The sequence below is a fragment of the Danio rerio genome, chromosome 9 (genome assembly GCF_052040795.2).
Source record: "Danio rerio strain M-AB ecotype USA chromosome 9, GRCz13ab, whole genome shotgun sequence".
In the NCBI taxonomy this organism is placed as follows: domain Eukaryota; kingdom Metazoa; phylum Chordata; class Actinopteri; order Cypriniformes; family Danionidae; genus Danio; species Danio rerio.
Window position 1 is genome coordinate 24485587 of NC_141029.1, and position 20489 is coordinate 24506075.

Consider the following 20489-nt stretch of genomic DNA (forward strand, 5'->3'; position numbering starts at 1 on the left):
AGTTTTAATGACTCGTTTCTAATAGCTGATTTATTTTATCTTTGCCATGATGACAGTGAATAATATTTGACTAGATATTTTTCAAGACACTTCTATACAGCTTAAAGTGACATGTAAAGGCTCAACTAGGTTAATTAGGCAGGTTAGGGTAATTAGGCAAGTTATTGCATAGAGATGGTTTGTTCTGTAGACTATTGAAAAAATTATTTGGCTTTTATTGTAGCCGAAACAAAACAAATAAGACTTTCTCCAGAAGAAAAAATATTATCAGACATACTGTGAAAATTTCATTGCTCTGTTAAACATCATTTGGGAAATATTTAAAAAAAGAACAAAAAAAAATCAAAGGGGGGTTAATAATTCTAATTTCAACTGTATATAAAACTGTGTTTTTTGCAGATTTTTGTTCTCAATAAGAGCAGGTTTTTATTAATATTGTATTAATTTAATTTACATTTATTTTAAAAGGTTATTGAGCTTCTCAAAATTGAAAGTGGCTTTAAGAAAACATCCAAAACACAGAATATGCCCATTTCCAACATCAGGCCAATAATTAAGTCAGTTCTATGTGTTATGAATGAGCTTTGAAGAGCGCACATGTTGGTCTTGTCCAAACACAGTTAAGAGGATAGTTCGAGTGGACAAAAAAAATCATCTGGAATCACAGCTGGAGAATTGAAGAATTTAGTTGGGTCAGAAAGCCTTTGAAACTACAATCAGACAATACCAGCAGTATATCACCACTGAGAGTTTAAAAGGTTTTCGGAACAAAAAACTCAATTTTTTGGAGTTCAACGTCAGTTTTTTTGTTAATATATTGAACATATCAAGGTAAAACACAGCCTTTTCACAGCCTTCTTGCTTATATGTTCTGAGTGTGTTAGTGGAGGGTGTGTGGTATATGTGCTCAGTGTGCTGTCCTCGTCTGGCTCCTCTCGATGTCATAGGCTGTGTTAATGTCAGATTGTGCTCAGGTTGCTGATAGAGACTCTGGTTTCTCTATGGAAGCTGATGCCAAGTTCACTGTCACTCATGTCCACTCACACCTGTCTGCCTCGGCAGTGCTTGTAGAGTTTGAATATTTCAGAAGGGGAATGGGTGACAAAATAAACTGGCCTTTAGACTCCCTGACCCTAACCAAAACCTCAGATCAAAAAATGAAGCACTCCATTTTGTGCCGTTTAATTGAATTAATAGGAACAGCAATAGTTTAAGTAGCAAAACACATCTTTTTCCAAGTAGGCATGGGACGAAAACCGTTTTCAAGGTATACCAAGGTTTGGAAGAGTCAAGTTTTTAAAATTTTCTGCTATACTGTTAATAGGGTATGTGTAGGATTTTTTATTTATTTAATTTAATATGTATATATATTTTTTGTTTATTTTATAATTATTTTTTGCACAACAGTATCTCCAACAGAAAAGATATCTAAAGATGCTGTTTTAAATTGTTAAGAAATCTGTGTTTTTTAAACAAATGAAGACAGCAGAAGTCAATAATTCATTTTAATTATTTAGATTGACACGTTTACTGCTCCAAAATATTTAAAATGCTTCTCAAAATAAAATATATTGTGTTCAAAGGAGGAAAAAAGTTGTTGTTTTTTACCCAGACATTTAAAAAGAATATATTTTGGAGCAGTAATCACAATACAGTGAAACCATTAAACCTTGATATTTTTATCCAAGGTTATCATACCGTCAGAATCTTATATCAGCCCATGCCTAGTTTAAAATAGAACTCTGTTGTTTTTTTGACACCTATGCTCACCAATGCTGCATTTAATCTAAAATGTCTAGATTTTTAAATTCTACTTTTTTTCCTGTTAAGTCAAAGCTGATTTTTCAGCATCATTACTCTAAAGCCCAATCCCAATTCTATATTTCTTACCTCTACCCTTCGCTTTACCTTACCTAGGGATAAGGTAAGGCTGATTTATACTTCTGCCTCAAGTGCACATGTATGCACACACACGTAGCCTTCGCGTGGTCACATAGCCCTCACCATGGCCGTCGGCGACGCACACACGCACCTCTCAAAAATGTAACTATACATCACAACGACGCAAATTGCAAGCTCTGTGATTGGTCGGCTTGGTAGCGCTGAGTGTGGATGTGATCGAGAGCCGCGTAGACCCTTTGGAGCGAGTGTTTACAAGTGTCAAGTCCCTGAAAGTAACTCTAGATAGAAACTTTTGTTTTATGTTCATCTTATGATTAACGTGTACTGTGCATTTACTTTAGCCATTTCCATCTGTATAAACACAAGAAAACAACATTAACATCATACCAAGCAGACACTGTAAAAAGCTCTTTCCCAGCCATTACACTTTTTTCGACAGGGGATTCAAGTGTTATCAAGTGTCAGATGTGAGAGTATGCTGTTGGACTCTTATACAGGAGTTATTATTAGTTATATATAGCGAAATGTACTAGTTTTTATTTTAGTGGGTTATTTAAAAGCATGACAGTAAAACACGATCGCCATTATGAAAGTTCTAAAACACCTGCTTGTTTGTTGTCAAAATTTGTGACAATAACAAAAAATACAGATTTGTGCATCTTCTGACTTCTATGTGCAGTAGCTTGTGTCAAGAGTGATCCTGGAAAATTTCCAACTAGGGCTATCCCTTGATATTATTCCCCTTAGCACTACGCCTTCAAGCTAAAGCGGTTGGGACACCCCTTAACGTAAACAAGAAAAACGAGGGGCATGAGTAAGGGGAAGGGCTAAAGGGTAGAATTGCAATTGGGCCTCAAGTATCACATGATCCTTCAGAAATCACTATAATATGATAATTTGCTGTTCAACATACCTTTCATAATAAAATGATCAAGTTTGAAAGCAGTCTGTGCATTTACAAACACTACAAAATAATTTTGCATGTACATTTTATTTGCATTCTAAGTGTCTCTGGCACCACTCTATAGTCCGCTTGTTAAGTCATGATGTGTCTGTGACATGTGAGATACTGTATCACCCGGTATGTTTACAGCATTTATTTCATTATAAACGTGTAATGGTTGAAAAACACTCAGTTTATCATTAAGTTGAAATATTTGAACTTCTATTGTCATTATTATCCTTCTAGATAATATTAAGTAAGTATATCAGCCTGTTTACTGTATGTTTTTGTAAATACATTTTAAAATTATGTGTTACACTCAGAAATAAAGGTATGTAATCTGTCACTGAGGTGGGACCTTTTCACAAGGTAGAGATTTGTATCTAAAGGTACAGACTTTTACCGGCAGCTAGCTCTCTGCATCTTTCACATGGTTGCCCACTGACGCTAAGCAGGGCTGTGCCCGGTCAGTACCTAGATGGCTGACCACATGGGAAAGCTAGGGTGCTGCCAGGAAGTGGTGTTAGTGAGGCCAGCAGGGGGCACTCAACCTTTGGTCTGTGTAGCTCCTAATGCCCCAGCATAGTGACGGGGACTTTATACTGCTCAGTGAGTGCCGTCTTTCGGATGAGATGTTAAACCGAGGTCCCGACTCTCTGTGGTCGTTAAAAATCCCAGGATGTCCTTTGAGAAAGAAAGTAGGAGTTTAACCCCGGCGTCCTGGCCAAATCTGCCCACTGGCGTCTGTCCATTATGGCCTCCTAGCTCTCCCCATATCGTAATTATATTCCCCCCCCCCCCCCCCCCCCCCAATGTGTTTTAAGAGTAAGATGTAAGGAATTATTATTATTATTTCTAAAAGGTATATATCAATACCTAAAGGGTACATATTCATATCTAAAAAGTACAAAAGTGTTCCTCTGAAAAATTTGTAGGTACTAATATATACTTTTGAGGTACAAATATGGATCCTTCAAGTACAAATGTGTACCTTTTGAAAAGGTACCACCCCAGTGACAGCTCACAAACCTATACTTTAGAGAGTGTAGGCTGAGTCACATCAATTAACTGTAAAATGCAAGTTGTAGATTTGAGGTTTGTATTCATTTCACTTGTAAAGTATCCGTGGAATCTGAGGCTTCTAAACTGATCAAAAACACCATGTGTAAATCTATGTTATGTGTTGTTGCAAATGATGAACATTTGGGTGTTTTTATTATATTTTTATATAGTTAGATCAGAGAGTGGATGTCTGTTTTGTCCGTTGACAGCCCAAGGCTCTGTTCATCCCATAATATTTATTTTCACGCCTGCATTAGCATCAGGGTATGTAAACGCAATCTTGTTTGTTGTTCCAGTGATAGAGCAGCTGCACAATGAGTCATCTTTTTTTTTCTTTTTTTTTTACCACTTCAGTATACGTGTCATTAATATGACGAGATCATCACCACTTTTTAAAAATTTTGTCTTCAATTGATCTCCAGGTTAATGCATGACATCGATTATTGATTCATGAGAACCGTAAAACATGTTTACTTATTTAAGCACTGAGTATGAATATTCATGAGTGTGAATTATTAATCAGATTCATTCCACACACCATTTTCTGATATTCATGTTCTTGCCACTAAATAGATTTCATTGGCTGAGTGTAAAACGTGTTTAAGTCCTTTGTTTAACGTTGAACTATTTTTGTTCTCTCTCTTCAGGATGAAAAACAAGTTGTGGTACTTTGAGTTCGGCACCACAGAGACCATTTCAGCCACTTGTAAAAAGCTGAACGAAACTATTGAAGTGGAGGTGAGTTCGGGACATTCAGCCTATCAATAGTGGCCTGTTTTAGCTTACAGCGAATGTTGTAATTATATACAGCCACATTCACAGTCTTTTAGCTGTGCGCCGGGTCAGTGTGTCCACTGAACACTTCCTTCAACAAACTGTGATTGGTGAATGCAGCTGACGACAGTATCTACAGTAAACCTCAGGCTGCTCTTGCACCGTCAGTGTTGAGGGAAAACCTCAGGACGTCTATCTGAACACAAACAGTAGCAGGCGAACACTGTTGACAGCATTCCCAGCATGTGATCCTTTCACACTGACCAGTTTGTGCCCGTGGTTGCATGTTCATAATGAATAATGGCCTTTCACAGGCAGTGAGGAGTATTTCTGGTTTTAAAATGAAATTGTTTCTAAATTATATTTATTGTTTTTTTGTTGTTGTTGTTGTTGTTGTTTGAACTACAAAGAAAAAAAATTAAATGTAATCAAAATTAAATTTAAAAAACTATATCAAATTAAAGTAAACATAAAAACTTATGAAATATTGAAACATAGGGAATCCAACAGATGGTAAAAAAAAATTGGGAAAATTATTATAGAAATAAATGACATAAATTCAAATATTAACAAGACATAATTTAAAAATAAATAAATAATAGCAATGTTCAATGCATATTTTTGTACCTTGCAATTCACAGCTTTAATTAATTTAAATTGATTTAATTTCATAAGTGAAGTTTTACAAACTAATTTCGAGAGGAGCACGTGATATGGTTGATCGTGGCTGGCCTCTCATCCGTAATCAGCAATAATCCAATCAGATTGATTCAAGCTTACAACAAATAGACCAAATTTGCCCTACTACCTTATCTTCGTTTTGAAAGAACACCCCCACCACTCCGTCTCTTTTTTTGCCTCTTTACCAGGTGTAGCTCTCGAGACCTACCTAATATATCTTGTATTTAAAACATGATCTAAAATCTATTTTTAATGCCCAATACAAATACTCTCAAATCTAAATGCATGTACAGTTGAAGTCAGAATTATTAGTCCCCCTTTTCATTTTTTTATATATATATTTTTTTTTCAGATGATGTTTAACAGAGCAAGGAAATATTCACAGTATGTCTGATAATATTTTTTCTTCTAGAGAAAGTCTTATTTGTTTTATTTCGGGTAAAATAAAAGCAGTTATTAATTTTTTAAGGTCAAAATTATTAGATAGTCTACAGAACAAACCAGCATTATACAATAACTTGTCACTTTAAGCTGTATAGAAGTGTTTCAAAAATATCTAGTCAAATATAATTTACTGTCATCATGGCAAAAAATAAAATAAATCAGTTATTAGAAAAGAGTTATTAAAACTATTATGTTTAGAAATGTGTTGAAAATATCTTCTCTCATTTTAACAGAAATTTGGTAAAAAAAATAAACAGAGGGGCTAATAATTTTGACTTCAACTTTATATGTTTCGCTGGCTTGACATTAATGCATTACTTTATTAAAATAATAATAATAATAATAAAAGCATGAAACAGTAAATATTAAATAGTTGCTTGGGGATGTTACCCACATGCTTACTGAGTGAACTGATTTGTCCTAAAGGGACTTTGGCTCAGATGGTCAGTTCTGAAATTAAAAGAGAAATGAAAACATTAGGAGTTGTGGAATTCACATTAGGGAATGAAAGTGGTTTCCTTCTCCCTCTCTTGTGTGGGATCTCACACAGTTTGAGGCATCTGATTATGTCGTAAACATGTCAGTGTTCGTCTTTTGAAGTTTGTGTATTTTTCCACTGTACTGACGCCCACCGTTTGATTCAGGGTGGTCTCTGACATCATACAATACTGTACAGCATTTCTATTTTTGGATCGCCTGGAGGCATTTTTAGGCCAGTTTCACATCTCTCATGTCTGGAATGTGATTGTTATTGATGCAGCACTCCCATTAGTTAAATACATGTTATGGTTTATCATGCCTTTATGGGTGAACGATTTGAACTATTTTTTCTCATGCAGTATATATTAGTGCTCTACAGTTTGATGTTTGTTGTTTGTTGTTTGTTGTTGTTGTTGTTGTTGTTGTTGTTGTTGTTGTTGTTGTTGTTGTTGTTGTTGTTGTTGTTTTTAATGCTGGAACCACAAGAATTCTTTAATTACTGAATGTGGTCATTGACTGTAGTTATAAGACTGTACTAAATAAAATTTTTGTCACGTCATATTTACATCAGTTTCCTTATTCTTATGCTTTTTTCTAACAAAATTCAAATCAGAATTTAAATACCTAAATGATTAAATAATAAATCAAACTCTCAAAACTACCCAAATGATAAATCAAATGCTTAAGCAAAAAGCTTTTAATGTTTTAATATCATATTATATGAAGTCATTAACGTACATTTTTTAATGTAATAAAACTATTATGGGCATTCAGGGTAGAACTAATAAACAGTTTTTTTATTTGAATTGTAAACCTTGTTAGTTTTTTTGTTAAATAAAAAAATTAATATTGTTAGTAAACGCCAAAGCCTTGTGGTTAAGTGTGCAGACATAAAGCACTAAGGTGCTCACAGCGACCTGAGTTCAATTTCTGGCTTGAGGTTCTTTGCCAATCCTTCCCCTTCCCAATCCTCTCTGCTCCCCTGTCAGTTCTCTACACTTTTCTATCCATTAAAGAAAAAATAGTTAAAACTTTACCGATTAAAAAAAAAGTTATTATTATTCTTCAAAGATGCATTAAATAAGTTCAAATTTAAATTATTGCTGCTCATTTTACATTTTAGGTATATATCAAAAAATCTTTATTTTCTAAATCTTTTTTTTTAGAAAAAAGATATATATTTAAGGCGAGGCAGTGGCACAGTAGGTAGTGCTGTCGCCTCACACCAAGGTCACTAGTTCGAGCCTCGGCTGGGTCAGTTGGCATTTCTGTGTGGAGTATGTTCTGTCCGCGTTCGCGTGGGTTTCCTTTAGGTGCTCCGGTTTCCCCCGCAAGTCCAAAGACATGCAATACAGGTGAATTGGATAAGCTAAATTTTCTGTTGTGTATATGCGTAAATGAGTGTGTATGGGTGTTTCCCAGTTATGGGTTGCAGCTTGAAGGGCATCCACTGCATAAAACATGCTGGATAAGTTGGCGGTTCATTCCGCTGTGGTGACCTCTGATTAATAAAGCGACTAAGCCGAAAAAAAAAATGAATGAATATATATATTTAATTATTTTAATTAATATATTATATCAATTATATTAGATTTTCTTGATATTATTTTGCTGACAAAACGACACTTCTTGGAACTTTGCGAAATTTTGATAAAATGTGGGATCCAGTCTTTTTTTTTCTAAAACACCATAAAGACTAATAGTGTTGTTTAATTTCTGAAGATTTGTACGTTTTTTTTTCTCTCTCTCTCTCTCTCTTTACATACATTGCTGTGTCTTTTTGTAGGTCAGATGTCTTGTATGTTGCCATTTTTCCATGTTTCATGCTTTGCTTTCCATTTTGCACAGATTGTTGTTTCATGATGGTTTTGTCTGTCTGTTCCTTGTCTATTTAAAAAAAAACTGTTTTAAAAATATATTTAAAAAGAAATGCATAAATGTGTATCAAATAACTGAACTTCTTTTCAATTCTATTACAGAAAGCATATCAAATATTCCAATACAAAAAATTGCTTGTTGTACCTACTTTCTTTATATGCAGAAATGTTTAATATTTTCTGTGTTGTGTTGCCAGTGTGATGGCATCATCTTGGACCTCAGCAGCACATCTCTGGAGGGCATCGCTGTGCTCAACATTCCCAGCATGCACGGGGGCTCTAACCTGTGGGGCGAGACCAAGAAAAGGCGCAATTACAATCGCATGAGTAAGAAGGTGCCAGAGAGAATGACTGGCAGCACTGTCACCGATGCCAAGGAGCTCAAGTTTTGTGTGCAAGGTGAGTCAGACTTCTGAATATGATCTAGTGCTGTATCTGAAATCACCCCTATACCCTCATTCACTATTCCCTACATTAATCCACTCATATAGTCCACTTGACGAAGTGAATGAAAATGAGTGAGTGAATTCGAGCACTTGAAGAGATGTTGTTTTGTTTGTGCTTTGCTGGTTGATATATCCCTGATTAATCAGGTTAGGTTGTAAACTTCTAGGTCAGACCCTGTTATAGTTATTTAACACTTGATTTCTATCATGGCGGCACAGTTGCTCAATGGTAAGCAGTGTCGCCTCACAGCAAGAACTCTGGTTTGAGTCCCGGCTGGGCCAATTGACATTTCTGTCTGGAGTTTGCATGTTCTCCCCGTGTTTGTGTGATTTTCCTCCGGGTGGTCCTAAATAATACTTGAGGAATGACATCCTGTGGTCTACCTCTCACACCATGTCCCACCTACATGAAGTGCAGCGCCGCAACACACAATTAAGGGTACTTTATTATTGAATAATAGGAACCATTTTTATTATTTTTTGTCTCTTTTCTTTTAATCAAACAATTATTTGTATTGGTCATGTAAGGGTCATATATTAACTGAACTTCTAATGTTGTGGGTGAGTGCTGTGCAAACTAATTAGCATTTTTGCAGAAGAAGATAGATGCTTGTCCAAAATTAAATTCAGCTCTGCAGACTCTTCCTGTCTGAAGAGAGGTGTTAAAACTGAACACAGAACACAGAAAGATGTGTACTTTGTTGTTGGGCAGAGAATTCATAGAAAAAGAGGAAGTATGCCGAAGGGGCGGCCAATGGAGGACTGAACAATGACTGACAAGTGACGTTACACCAAAACTCCACCTGTTAAGATCGGTGGTGTATATATGCTGAAGTCAGGAAATGTATGTTAGTTGCGAACCTCTTGAATGTAATTATTGTGTTGCATTGGGGTAATGTAACCCAGAGCTCTGTCATCGAATTATTCATTTGTATCTAATAAATTGTTACGATTTTTGGCATTGAAGAAAAACCTCTCCTGACCTTTTCTCTTGAACACGCATGGAATTGGCTTAATATTCCAACATTATCTTTCCATGTTAAATAGAGTTTTTGACGTAATCATCTGCGATGGTGACATTTCTGTTTTCAAAATGCTTTCTATTTCCACAACATCACAGCTGAACAACAGCAAATAATGACAATGATCACCTCAGGTACAGATTGTGTGCTTCATTCAGTGTTAAATGCTACCAATGTGAGTTTACATGCGATTTACATGACAGGCCACACTACTGAAAGAAGCAGCAGCAGATAGTTCACCTCAGATCTTAAAAATAAAGTAACCAGCAGATGGTTTGAAGATGAAAGTCTGAACTGTGACTCAAAATTAGTCACTCAGTAGCCTATTAGTAATGTTAAAGAGGTTTAATATGTATTCATTGGATTAAAAGCCTTTGCTATTTCATTGGGAGCGCAGTGGCTGGTAATGAAATGTTTCTGTCATGTCGCATTTGGTGCTGACAGCCAATTTGCTTGTCAATGGAATCGTGTTGCATGTGGTCAGGACACAGTGTCACAGTGCATTATGGGTATTCTCCAACACTTTTTCATGGTAATTCGTAACTTTTTGATATAGTGGCTAATTCATATGAATTCGTACAATCTCATTTGTACAATTTAGTAAGAATGTTCAAAGATGCTCCTTGGAAGATGCTCATTCCCCAATGATGGTTGGGTTTAGGCAACATAGGCTCATTCTGAAAATGTAGTCCTATATACTTTTCTGGAGATTGTGAATTATGTAGACAGAGCCACGTATGGCTGCATTTTGTCTTTAAATCGAAAGCTACAGGGCAGTATGATGTTGTTTCTTTTAGCATCTACCAGCTGACCACTGACCTCCGTATGGACAGATTTCACGCTGTTACCAGTTTGTTTAGTTAGCTTTCCATGTATGTTGATGGACTTGAGATGCAAAGAGGAGTGGACCACGACGACGGGTTTAAGTCTGGTGAAGAATGGTTCCATAAAGCGGGTAAGATAAAACCAAAGCCAAAATATAAAGTAAACAACAGGGTGAGAATGTGGTAAAATCTCAAAATGTGGAAAAACCAGGCGAGGGCTTTTCTTTTTCTGGATTACTTTTTAAAACTGTCAGTTGGGTTTAGGGAAGTGGGTGGACAGGTCAATCGGGGCTGTTAAAAACACTATTGGTTGGGTTTAGGGAAGGAGGAGGGTGAGTTAGTGGATCGGTCAGTCAGTCAGTCAGTTGACAATGGCCTCTGGTGGATTTACGGGAAAACAGCAGGCGCCAAACGGTACTTACAAGTGAAATTTGAGATCTTAAAAAGCGCACACAGCGGCCTCTGGTGGACTCCCGAATACAAAAACTGAAAAAAAAAAAAACCGTTCCTCCTGGGACGTATTTGTCGCTTTCCAGAAATGCATATAGTGGTACATTTTCAGAGTGAGCCTAGGTTGGGTTTAGGGGTGTAGTTTGGTGCAATGCCTCCTTTTAAAAATTATACATTTTCGTATGACTGATCTCATATGAATTAGCCACTAAACTGACAAAACGAAAAATAGTTACGTTTCTTCATGAGATCTAGCTGCCGAGTGTATATGGAGTTTACGTGGTGCATTGTGGGATTAAATGAGTGCACTTATGAACTTTCACTATGGTGTCAGGCACCACTAGAAATGGCTGCTCTTCCAAATATAGCACTATTTAAAGGTATAGGGGGTGATTCCTGAAACAGCATAGGTTTCCTGCTAAATATTCTTAAAAGCTTTGACATGCAGTAATTAAATTCTGTAATTGCTTCTGGCTGCTTCATCTAAAAGCTGATGACGAAATTGACCTAAACCTCTGATTTCCTGCCACTTCTAATACATTTCAAAATTACTGGCCATCTTTGGTTGATCAGCGCACCATGTGGAGCAGTTTCACATTCAGCTCTGACTCACATCTGCTCTTAACCGTCGCTAATGAGCACGAGTCTCTCCGGCTGCTCGTTACTCTGATGTTCGGTCTCACTGTGCTTTGGGACTTCCTGCATTCATATCCCAGAGTGTGAAGCACTATTAGCAGTGTTAATCGGCATTAAGGGATAGCGATATCTGTGTCAGCGCCTCACTGACAGAAGCAGCAGCTTTCCCAGATCCCATACTACTAGAGGCTTGTGTCACCATCCTACCGAGTGTCCTTCGGGGGAGGAAAAGTCACTACGTTCGGCTGTGTGACGCCAGCCTGCGGGACCCTGGCGTCACCATCAGCTGTCTCAGTCAGAGATCCACTGTTATTCTCAAGGTCAGAGCTGCAGAGACTTTTTCAGGTGCCAGTGAATCAGCTTCCTTCATCAGGCCACCGTTTTGTCCAAAGGAAGTAACCATTTGTCATCATTTTCTCACAGTATATAATATTAGAATTTTTCTGAACATTCAAGGTGAAGGTAGTTGGATATACACAAGGGGAAACTAGACTATCTATGTGTGTATAGCTCTAAGCTGCAGTTTTTTATTCAACATACAAAAGGTTTGTCCTTGGATTGGCTTAGAGAGACTTGGTGAAGGGAAAGGTTACGGAAAGATTGAAAACTCATGAGTTCAAAGGCAGTTTCAGACTGCAATTATATATATATATATATATATATATAATACATACTTCCTTTCTAATATACACTACCTTACAAAAGTCTTGTCGCCTATCCAAGTGTTAGGAATAACAAATAATATCTTGATTTCTAGTTGATCATTTGGTTTGAGAAGTGGCCTATATGATAGACAAAGGTCTCTAGATTACGCTTATTTTACCAAAATAAAATATGATCATGCCTTGACTTTTAGATATTTAATTAGGACAGTAAGGTCTGACTTTGCTTAGACAAAATTATTGTTACTTAAAGTAAATAATGTACAGGATAGAATATAAAGTCATGGTGCAGTGAAAAAAGAAATAATATTATCTATGACTCCCTTAGAAAGCTGGAAAATAAAGTGTTCTTGCAGGACTCCCAGAGTTCATCAAGATTCTTTGGAGTCAACTTTAAATCCTCCTTCTTCGTCTTACCCCAGACATGCTCGATAATCTTCATGTCTGGTAACTGGGTCGGCAAATCCTGGAGCACTTTGACCTTTTTTTGCTTTCAGGAACTTTGATGTGGAGGCTGAAGTAATGCATGAGAAGGATCAAAACAATGTACTGTATGAGAATCCCAAACCATGATTTTTTCTTTACCAAACTTGACTGATTTTTGTGAGAATCTTGAGTCCATGAGGGTTCCAATAGGTCTGCTGCAGAATTTGTGATGATTGGGATCCAGTTCAACAGATGAATCATTTGAAAATCTACTTTCTCCAACTTTTCCAAATGATCAGCTAGGAGTCAAGTTATTATTTGTTGCTCTTACAAACTGGGATCGATGACAAGACTTTTGTCAGGTAGTACATATATATTCTACGTGGAACAGGTTGAGGGAGGAGTGATACAACCAGATGGGAAAAGGGCTGAAGCTAGTAGAATATTGCATGACTATTAGCCAGTCAGGTTTAAGAACTAGAAGGATATTTGTGTAGTATATGTAATAAATATATTACAAAGTTTATTAATTAGGGGCGAGGCAGTGGCGCAGTAGGTAGTTCAGTCCAAAGACATGCGGTACAGGTGAATTGGGTAAGCTAAATTGTCCGTAGTGTATGAGTGTGTGTGTGAATGTGTGTGTGGATGTTTCCCAGAGATGGGTTGTGGCTGGAAGGGCATCGACTGCGTAAAAACTTGCTAGATAAGTTGGTGGTTCATTCCACTGTGGCGACCCCGGATCGGTAAAGGGACTAAGCCGACAAGAAAATGAATGAATGAATGAGTTTATTTATTACATAGTTTTTTTATTTTATTTTGAGTCATTTGGCATGCAGTGACAGAAGCTTGAATCTTTTGCTGAATAGTTCCTCCACTTTTGACGCTCATACATTTTCATGCAAGTCATTGTGCTGCATGTATTGCTGATGTTTAGTGAGGGCTTTGCATCTTTGATAAACTGTGATGTTTATGTTCATTGAAAAGTAAGAATGAGTAATAAATCCATATGAAACAGTCTCTTATAAGTGACTTTGTATCTTCAGTTTCGTGCTCGGACATGATTTGCACTTACACTACAGATGAACCGTGCTTGAGCCAAACCGAAGCGTGCTCTGGCCCACTTTTTTCAATCAGACCAATGCCAGCCAACCGAATCGTGCCTGTGTGCAGCATGGAGCACTTACACCTGTTAAGTGAACTGTAATATGGGGGTCAAAAGACACAAATGGGTGTTGTTTAATAGTAAAGGATAACTTTGGTGAAAGGTTTGATCCACTTTAAATGTTGATTACTGTATAATTGCAATCTCAAAAATGTTTTCTCAGTTGTGTCTTTCCTCACATATTTTTGCTTTTTTACTATGATGTGATTTCATATGCACATAAAAAACTGTGGTTTTGACATTACATACAAGTGTTTAACCGTTCATTAGTTCAGTTTATCCCACCAGTGGCAGTGAAGTGTATGTGCAGAAGTGCACATGCTTGCAAAAATTGTGCTTTGCCTGTCTGCCTATAGTCAAGCCCATATATGGGCTTCTCCTTTAAAGCCAACATGACCATTGTGTGGGAAGTGAGACCCTTGAGATGTTTTTGTTTTGCTGTTTTTGTTATTTTGAAGTGACGTCAGTAAATGGCGGTCGTGACCTTTGAGAGCAGAGTTTTGATTTTGAAATGCCCTCTGATGTATTAAGGCACCTCTGTCTTTTTGATGACCTGTGTGTCCATCACCTGTTCCTTCTCCCTTTCTTTGATCTGTTTCTGTGTGTTTATGCATGTGTGTGTGTCTGTGCATGTGTGTGCGCGCTCTTCTGTACTCCGCTGACTGAACTCACATGAATCCTGTTACCATGGAGAAACTCTGGCCCTTCTAAACTGAGCTTCAGTGCAGAGACTGAAAGAGAGAGAGACAGAGAGAGGCTATGTTTACTGTAGTGCTTTTCATTTTAACACGGTGTTTAACAGTTTTCAGATAAAGTGTCTATTCACACAGCATGACTAGAATCATATAGCACCTATGTATAGCATAAACATGTAGCATATATATATATATATATATATATATATATATATATATATATATATATATATATATATATATATATATATATATAATATATATATATATATATATATATATATAATATAAATAGTATATATATATATATATATATATATATATATATATATATATATATATATATATATATATATTATAGCTGTATTGAAGTGTCTTAAAAATATCTAGTCAAATATTATTTACTGTCATCATGGCAAATATAAAACAAATCAGTTTTTACAAAAGGTTTATTAAAACTATTATGTTTAGAAATGTGCTGAAAAAAAATCTGCTCTCTGTTAAACAGAAATTTGGGGGAAAAATAAACGGGGGGGCTTTAACTGTATATATAATCATTAAATAAACACAATTAATAATGGGCCTTCTTATAGACAAGTTGCACTAAAAAGGGTCATTTAAATGGGCTTAAAATCTTGTAAATGTTACCTGCATTCAGAACCCAACAAAATACAAGTTTTGGTAACACTTTATTTTAAGATAAAGTTTTTTTGCTATTAACAAACCATAAACTAAGAATTTTAGCTCAATAAACTAATTATTTGCTGCTTAATAGTTATTATGGTAGTAGTTGGTTTTAGATGCTGAGTAGGATTAGGGACGTAGAATAAGGCATACTTTACAAGTGTTAATAAACAACCAAATAACTTAATAATAAGTAGGTAATAAGCCAGTAGTTAATAATGGTAATTGGAACTTAAAGGTTTTTTTTTTTTTTTTTTTTTTACCAAAATCTTACATATAAAAAATTATATAATTAAAGTTCAAAACTGAATTAAAAGTTTTTATAACAGTATTAATTAAAAGCAACATGATTTATTAAATTTTGTTGAAAGAGAGAAAAAAGACACAGACGGCAGATTCTTTAAATGATACATTTGTTTTTTTATTAAATTTGTAATCACAACTATTGTTATTTCTGTTTAATTAAGCAACTAAATGTTACTGTGTGAATATGTTTAAGGAAAAGTGCCTTGTTCTTCACTCTAGTTTCAGTTTATATATTAAACACCATCATTTGTCAGAGCAGTGCAACTGACCATTTCAATTGTGCTGTGTAATATTTTCTAACTCCTGCATGTTTGTGTGTGAGAGTGCAGGCTGCAATGCCAAGGTAGTCTTATTGCTAAGGTTTATTGTCTGCATGCAAGATGCTCAGTGGTGATTACAGTTTTTGCTATTTTTATAACATGGAAACAACTATAAATACTCATAGAGGTAATGGTAATGGTAAGATATCAGCTGCGTTTGTGATGTTTAGATTTATTTGTGTATAAGAAAACACTAAGAATCTGCTGCTTAACTTTTTTGAATTTTGTCTTGCTAAAACCTAGCATGAAAAAATATACACTTTAGTCAAAAATGAGTGATGCCAACTGATTAAATATTGGTGAAATACTGCACACCGACAAAGGAAAACCCAGACATTCACAGGGTTTGAGATTAATGATGAAGTTTTTTGTAAATACTAAGTAGGTTTGAGAATTTAAATTAAATTGCATTGCTTATTTTAGATGTTTAGCAAAGACGAGTCCTGAATTCTAAGGCCACACAAGAGTTAAGAAAACATACAGCATGTGCTTTCTTGTGTTTTCCAAATAAAACAGGGTCTGAAACTCTAAAAGTTTCCATTGTTAAGGGTCAAAAACACTGGAGTAGTTTAGAAGTCAGGAATAACTGCAGAAATTCTTGTAGATTTTTAAAAGCAAATGCACGTGTGTAAATGTAGCCAGATAGAGAGACACACAGAGACAAAGAGTGGGCTGCTGTGTGACTCATATCAGTAATCTTTAACTGGCCTTTAGGCACAAATACTCAACCATACAACACACACAGTAAAGATCTGTGGCTTAATCACATCCAAAGTAACTGTGATCACTCATTCCTTTACTTGCTTATAGGCTAACATTTAGACTTTGTTTCTATTTAGTTCAGCATAAGAGCTCAGCAGTAATGTAGGTGATGGCGGCTCTCTCCACACGTTCACACGGCACGAGTTACGCTCCGTGAAAGTGGCTTGCTGTTTACCTCTGTAAGATCATGACCTCATCTCCACCTCTCTATGGAGTGTATTTTGAGGTTTATGTGAATAGAGAATTCCTCTCACCCACTATACGCAATCATTTCCACATGACTCAGCTCCTAATGGATGTCTTGTATGACTGCTGCAATAGCAAGGGTGTTGTTAGGCCTGTAGCACTGAATATTTTCTGTATAAACCTGAGAAAAAGGTAAAAAGAGTAAAATAGCACACTTTTGCGTTTTATTCTAGCCATAATAAACAGGCATTTCTTGTGTCGTTTATGAATAAATCTGCATTTAACACAGTATTTTTACATCTGATGGAAAAACAATTAGTGTATTCAGGTATTTGGATTGATGATAAGCATTTATTTAATGTACACATTGCACATTTGATTAGTAAACTGATACAGAATCTTGGCTTTTATTTTAGAAATAAATCTAATTTTAGTTTTTTTTTTTATTTATATTTAGAAACTACTTTTTTATCAGTGCTTAATTATGGTGATATATTATACATGTATGAGGCATCTTATAACAAGGCTTGATTTTGTATATCAAGCTTTACTAAAATTTACTTCAAATACAAAATCCTGTATTCAATTCATTTTATGAGAGGGTGGGCTGGACATCACTAGCTGTATGCAGAAAACAGCACTGGTATATATATATTAATGGTATAAATATACATTTTTTTAATAATTACTTTTTTGGAGTTTTCTCCTTTAATGCATAGGACAGTTTAGAGTATTGACAGGAAAGCATAGAGAGCAGAGAGAGGGGAAGGATTAGCAAAGGACCATGAGGCGAGAATCGAACTCAGGTCGCCACGAGCACGGGAGTGCATGTGTCGACACACTAACCACTACACCATTTCTATCTATCTATAAATCTATTTTAGGTAAAAATCCAGCTTATCTTTGTACTCTTCTTTGTTTTAGCTCTGGGAATCACCAGCTATGCTCTTCCAAGTGTTTGCTTTTTAATATACCTCGAGATTATACAGAGCTGGGAAAAACTGCATTTTCTTGTTGTGCACCTTGGGCATGGAATAATTAGCAAAAAGACTTAAAACTATAGGTGGGCATAGATTAAGTTTTTTAATCTAGATTAATCTCAGAATTAATCTAAACTAATAATGCTCATTTGAATTCTGCCGAAGGCATTCAGAGTATGTGTGTTACCTAAATAATAATTCTTTGAAAACGGGTTTCTCAACCCAGGTGGCGCATTAGACCAGTGGCTCATCTCCGGTTTCCAAAATGCATCACAAACTGCTTGAGAAACTCTACTGGGATAATTGCTGAAGAAAATAAATGATGTCCAATAAGATTCACTCATGTTTACTAACTGTTTATTTAGGTAAACATGAATTCTGAACTGTAGGCCTACATAAGCTCGAAACAGCGAATTTCTTTCTTTTTTTTTTTTTCTTTTTTTTTTTTTTTTTTTTTTTGCTGACCTTAATCAGACTAAAATCAAAACTGAACTAAACAGAAATGGAATTAAGACATGTGAAGTATGCATATATTAGTTACATTACTGAAGTAAACACTGCAATCATACTACCGACAAGATCCACACATGAGGCTGTCAGTAAAGGACCGCACACACACACATTTCGAAATGCGGAGGTTTATTTTCTTTCCGTTTGGCATCCGTTATTAAATTGCATAACACTCTTACCAGTACCTATTTGCGTCTAATACCCCATTTGTCACGGCGGAATGAATAAAATGTTTATGAGTTAAAGTGAAACTGCCGAACTACAGTTAAAGTCAGGCATCCTGCTGATCTGATTCAGAAGGACACTTTTTGTCAGACGGCTCACCGGTAAGGTATACATCCGCGCTAAAATATAAATGTGAAAGCCACAATAGCTTGCGTAGAATAGACCCAGCTCCCAACGCAACTTTGAGAATAGATTAACAGCTAAATTTCCTATCGCGCGATAAGAGTCTTGCGTTAACGCAGCACGTTAACGTCAATGGTGGCCCACCACTACTTAAAACCAAATAACATTGTGTCTTTCTGTGAATTTAAAGGCATTATAAAGAGAGCAGCATTGGAAGCATGTGATTGTTTTTGTTACTGATAAAATGTTGTTGTTATGTGGTGTTTATGTATTTTTTAAATTGTTTTACTGAATGGCTGTTACCTTGGCCAGGTCTCTCTTGTAAAAGAGATTTTACATCTCAATGAGACTTCATGGTTAAATAATGGTAAAATAAAAAATAAATATCAAATTAAATGAATGAATCAATCAATGTTCATTTTGTTGACAAAAAAAATTTTGTCATAATTTTCAGGATGAACAAACAACGGAAACTACAGAAGTCTAATAAAAATTGGATGAGAATGTGATTGAGGAACTTTTTTTTTTTTTTAAACATCCAATGACAATTAATGTTGGTGTGTGATGCATAGACATACACATTTGAAAATAACTGATCTACATTAGACGCTGGATGCGATTACATCATCATAGGAGTAGAATCAATTTAGTTGACAAAAATCTCAGAAATTTTGTCAACTAAAACTAGACTAAAATTAAAATGATTTAGAAAACTAAAATATGACTAAAACTAAAATGGAATATTAGCCAAAAGACTGCAACTAAGTCAAAATCTGCTGTCAAAATGAACACTGGAATTAATGTTTGTTTTTCATTTGAGCAACATTAATAATTTCATATTTCCAAATTAGTTCATTCTTTTAAATATTTTAGTGAACTTTTTAATTTTATTGACTTTAAATACATTTTTAAAGTAAACCATGAAAGATAGTTGGTAAAATGTTAGTAACAAAAGTCTCTAAATACCAATTTAGTTGCAGCGTCTGAAAATACAAAATCATATACACTGTAGCCTAAAAGTTTGTTATTTAGGCCTGTATTTTATGTCTAAACATTTAGGCTCTATCAAAAGTAATGAGTTCTAGAATTAACATACGGTACTTGATGAGATTGATTTATATGATGGTAATGAGTTCAATTTAAACATGAAATCATTATGAGAAAAAAGCAGCTTAATCACAATAAATGTCTATTTTGGCAGAAAGCAGGTTCATTTCTGCCAAAAACATTAGTCATAGTCAGAGTGTTCAAGATTTCTGTTGGCTCTCCATGTTTGAACACTTCAGGAATACCAGAAATAATGAGGATGTATTTGTGTGCTAAGCAGCAACTCAACATTTCTTATCTCAAACCGGCTCTTCCTATTTCCTCTTTTTATTTCAGGGTCACAGAGGGACATTATGTCCTTTCACCTGCTTCCCACACCCTTTAACTCGTCTCTTTCTTTCTCTTTATGGCTAGTACACAAGTTGCTCCACCCTTCCCACTGCGATCTTGCCACACACTGCCTCGTGCTGATGTCTATTTCAGGGCACTGGGGCCATTCATTGTTACATCCCACAAACAAAAACACACACGCACACACACTCTGAGCATCGTAAACACAGAGCGGATGATTTGTGCTGTGTTTCCTCACCACCGTCGCACATGACAGGAATAGAAGTGAAACTCTCCACCCAAAAAGCATTGTGGGAACACGGTGACTCAGTGGACGAAAGGGACACTTTCCACTGCGGCCAGAAAAGCCAGTCGACAGCTTTGCTCTCGCTTCAGCAGGAGTGATGGACGTTTGAAGAGTGGCTCTCACCCCTCGGGGGTTCGAAATCATTGAAGATGTTTCTGGCCCGAGGGGCTCTTTCCCATGATCTGCGTCATGAGAGCTGTGATTGTTGGCCTGCTTTGTGAGA

The 20489-nt window shown here is 35.9% G+C and overlaps 1 protein-coding gene and 1 long non-coding RNA gene across 26 annotated transcripts in view; one reads left to right on the forward strand and one right to left on the reverse strand.

The window, feature by feature from the left end:
- The window catches only part of dgkg (diacylglycerol kinase, gamma), a 256255-nt gene that overhangs the window by 201487 nt on the left and 34279 nt on the right, over window positions 1–20489 (forward strand). For all 25 annotated transcript variants that reach the window (XR_015499359.1, XR_015499360.1, XR_015499358.1 and 22 more), the window contains 2 exons: window positions 4555–4645; window positions 8361–8562. Coding sequence is in view for 20 of the 25 variants with exons in the window: in XM_087267727.1 (XP_087123853.1) it covers window positions 4555–4645; window positions 8361–8562 (293 nt within the window). In the remaining 5 variants the exon portion in view is untranslated. The remainder of the gene's footprint in view (window positions 1–4554; window positions 4646–8360; window positions 8563–20489) is intronic.
- Window positions 8033–10933, reverse strand: LOC147842351 (uncharacterized). The gene is made up of 2 exons (XR_015499367.1): window positions 9635–10933; window positions 8033–9051 (listed from the first exon to the last, which is right to left on the reverse strand). It is a non-coding gene; the product is annotated as an uncharacterized LOC147842351 (long non-coding RNA).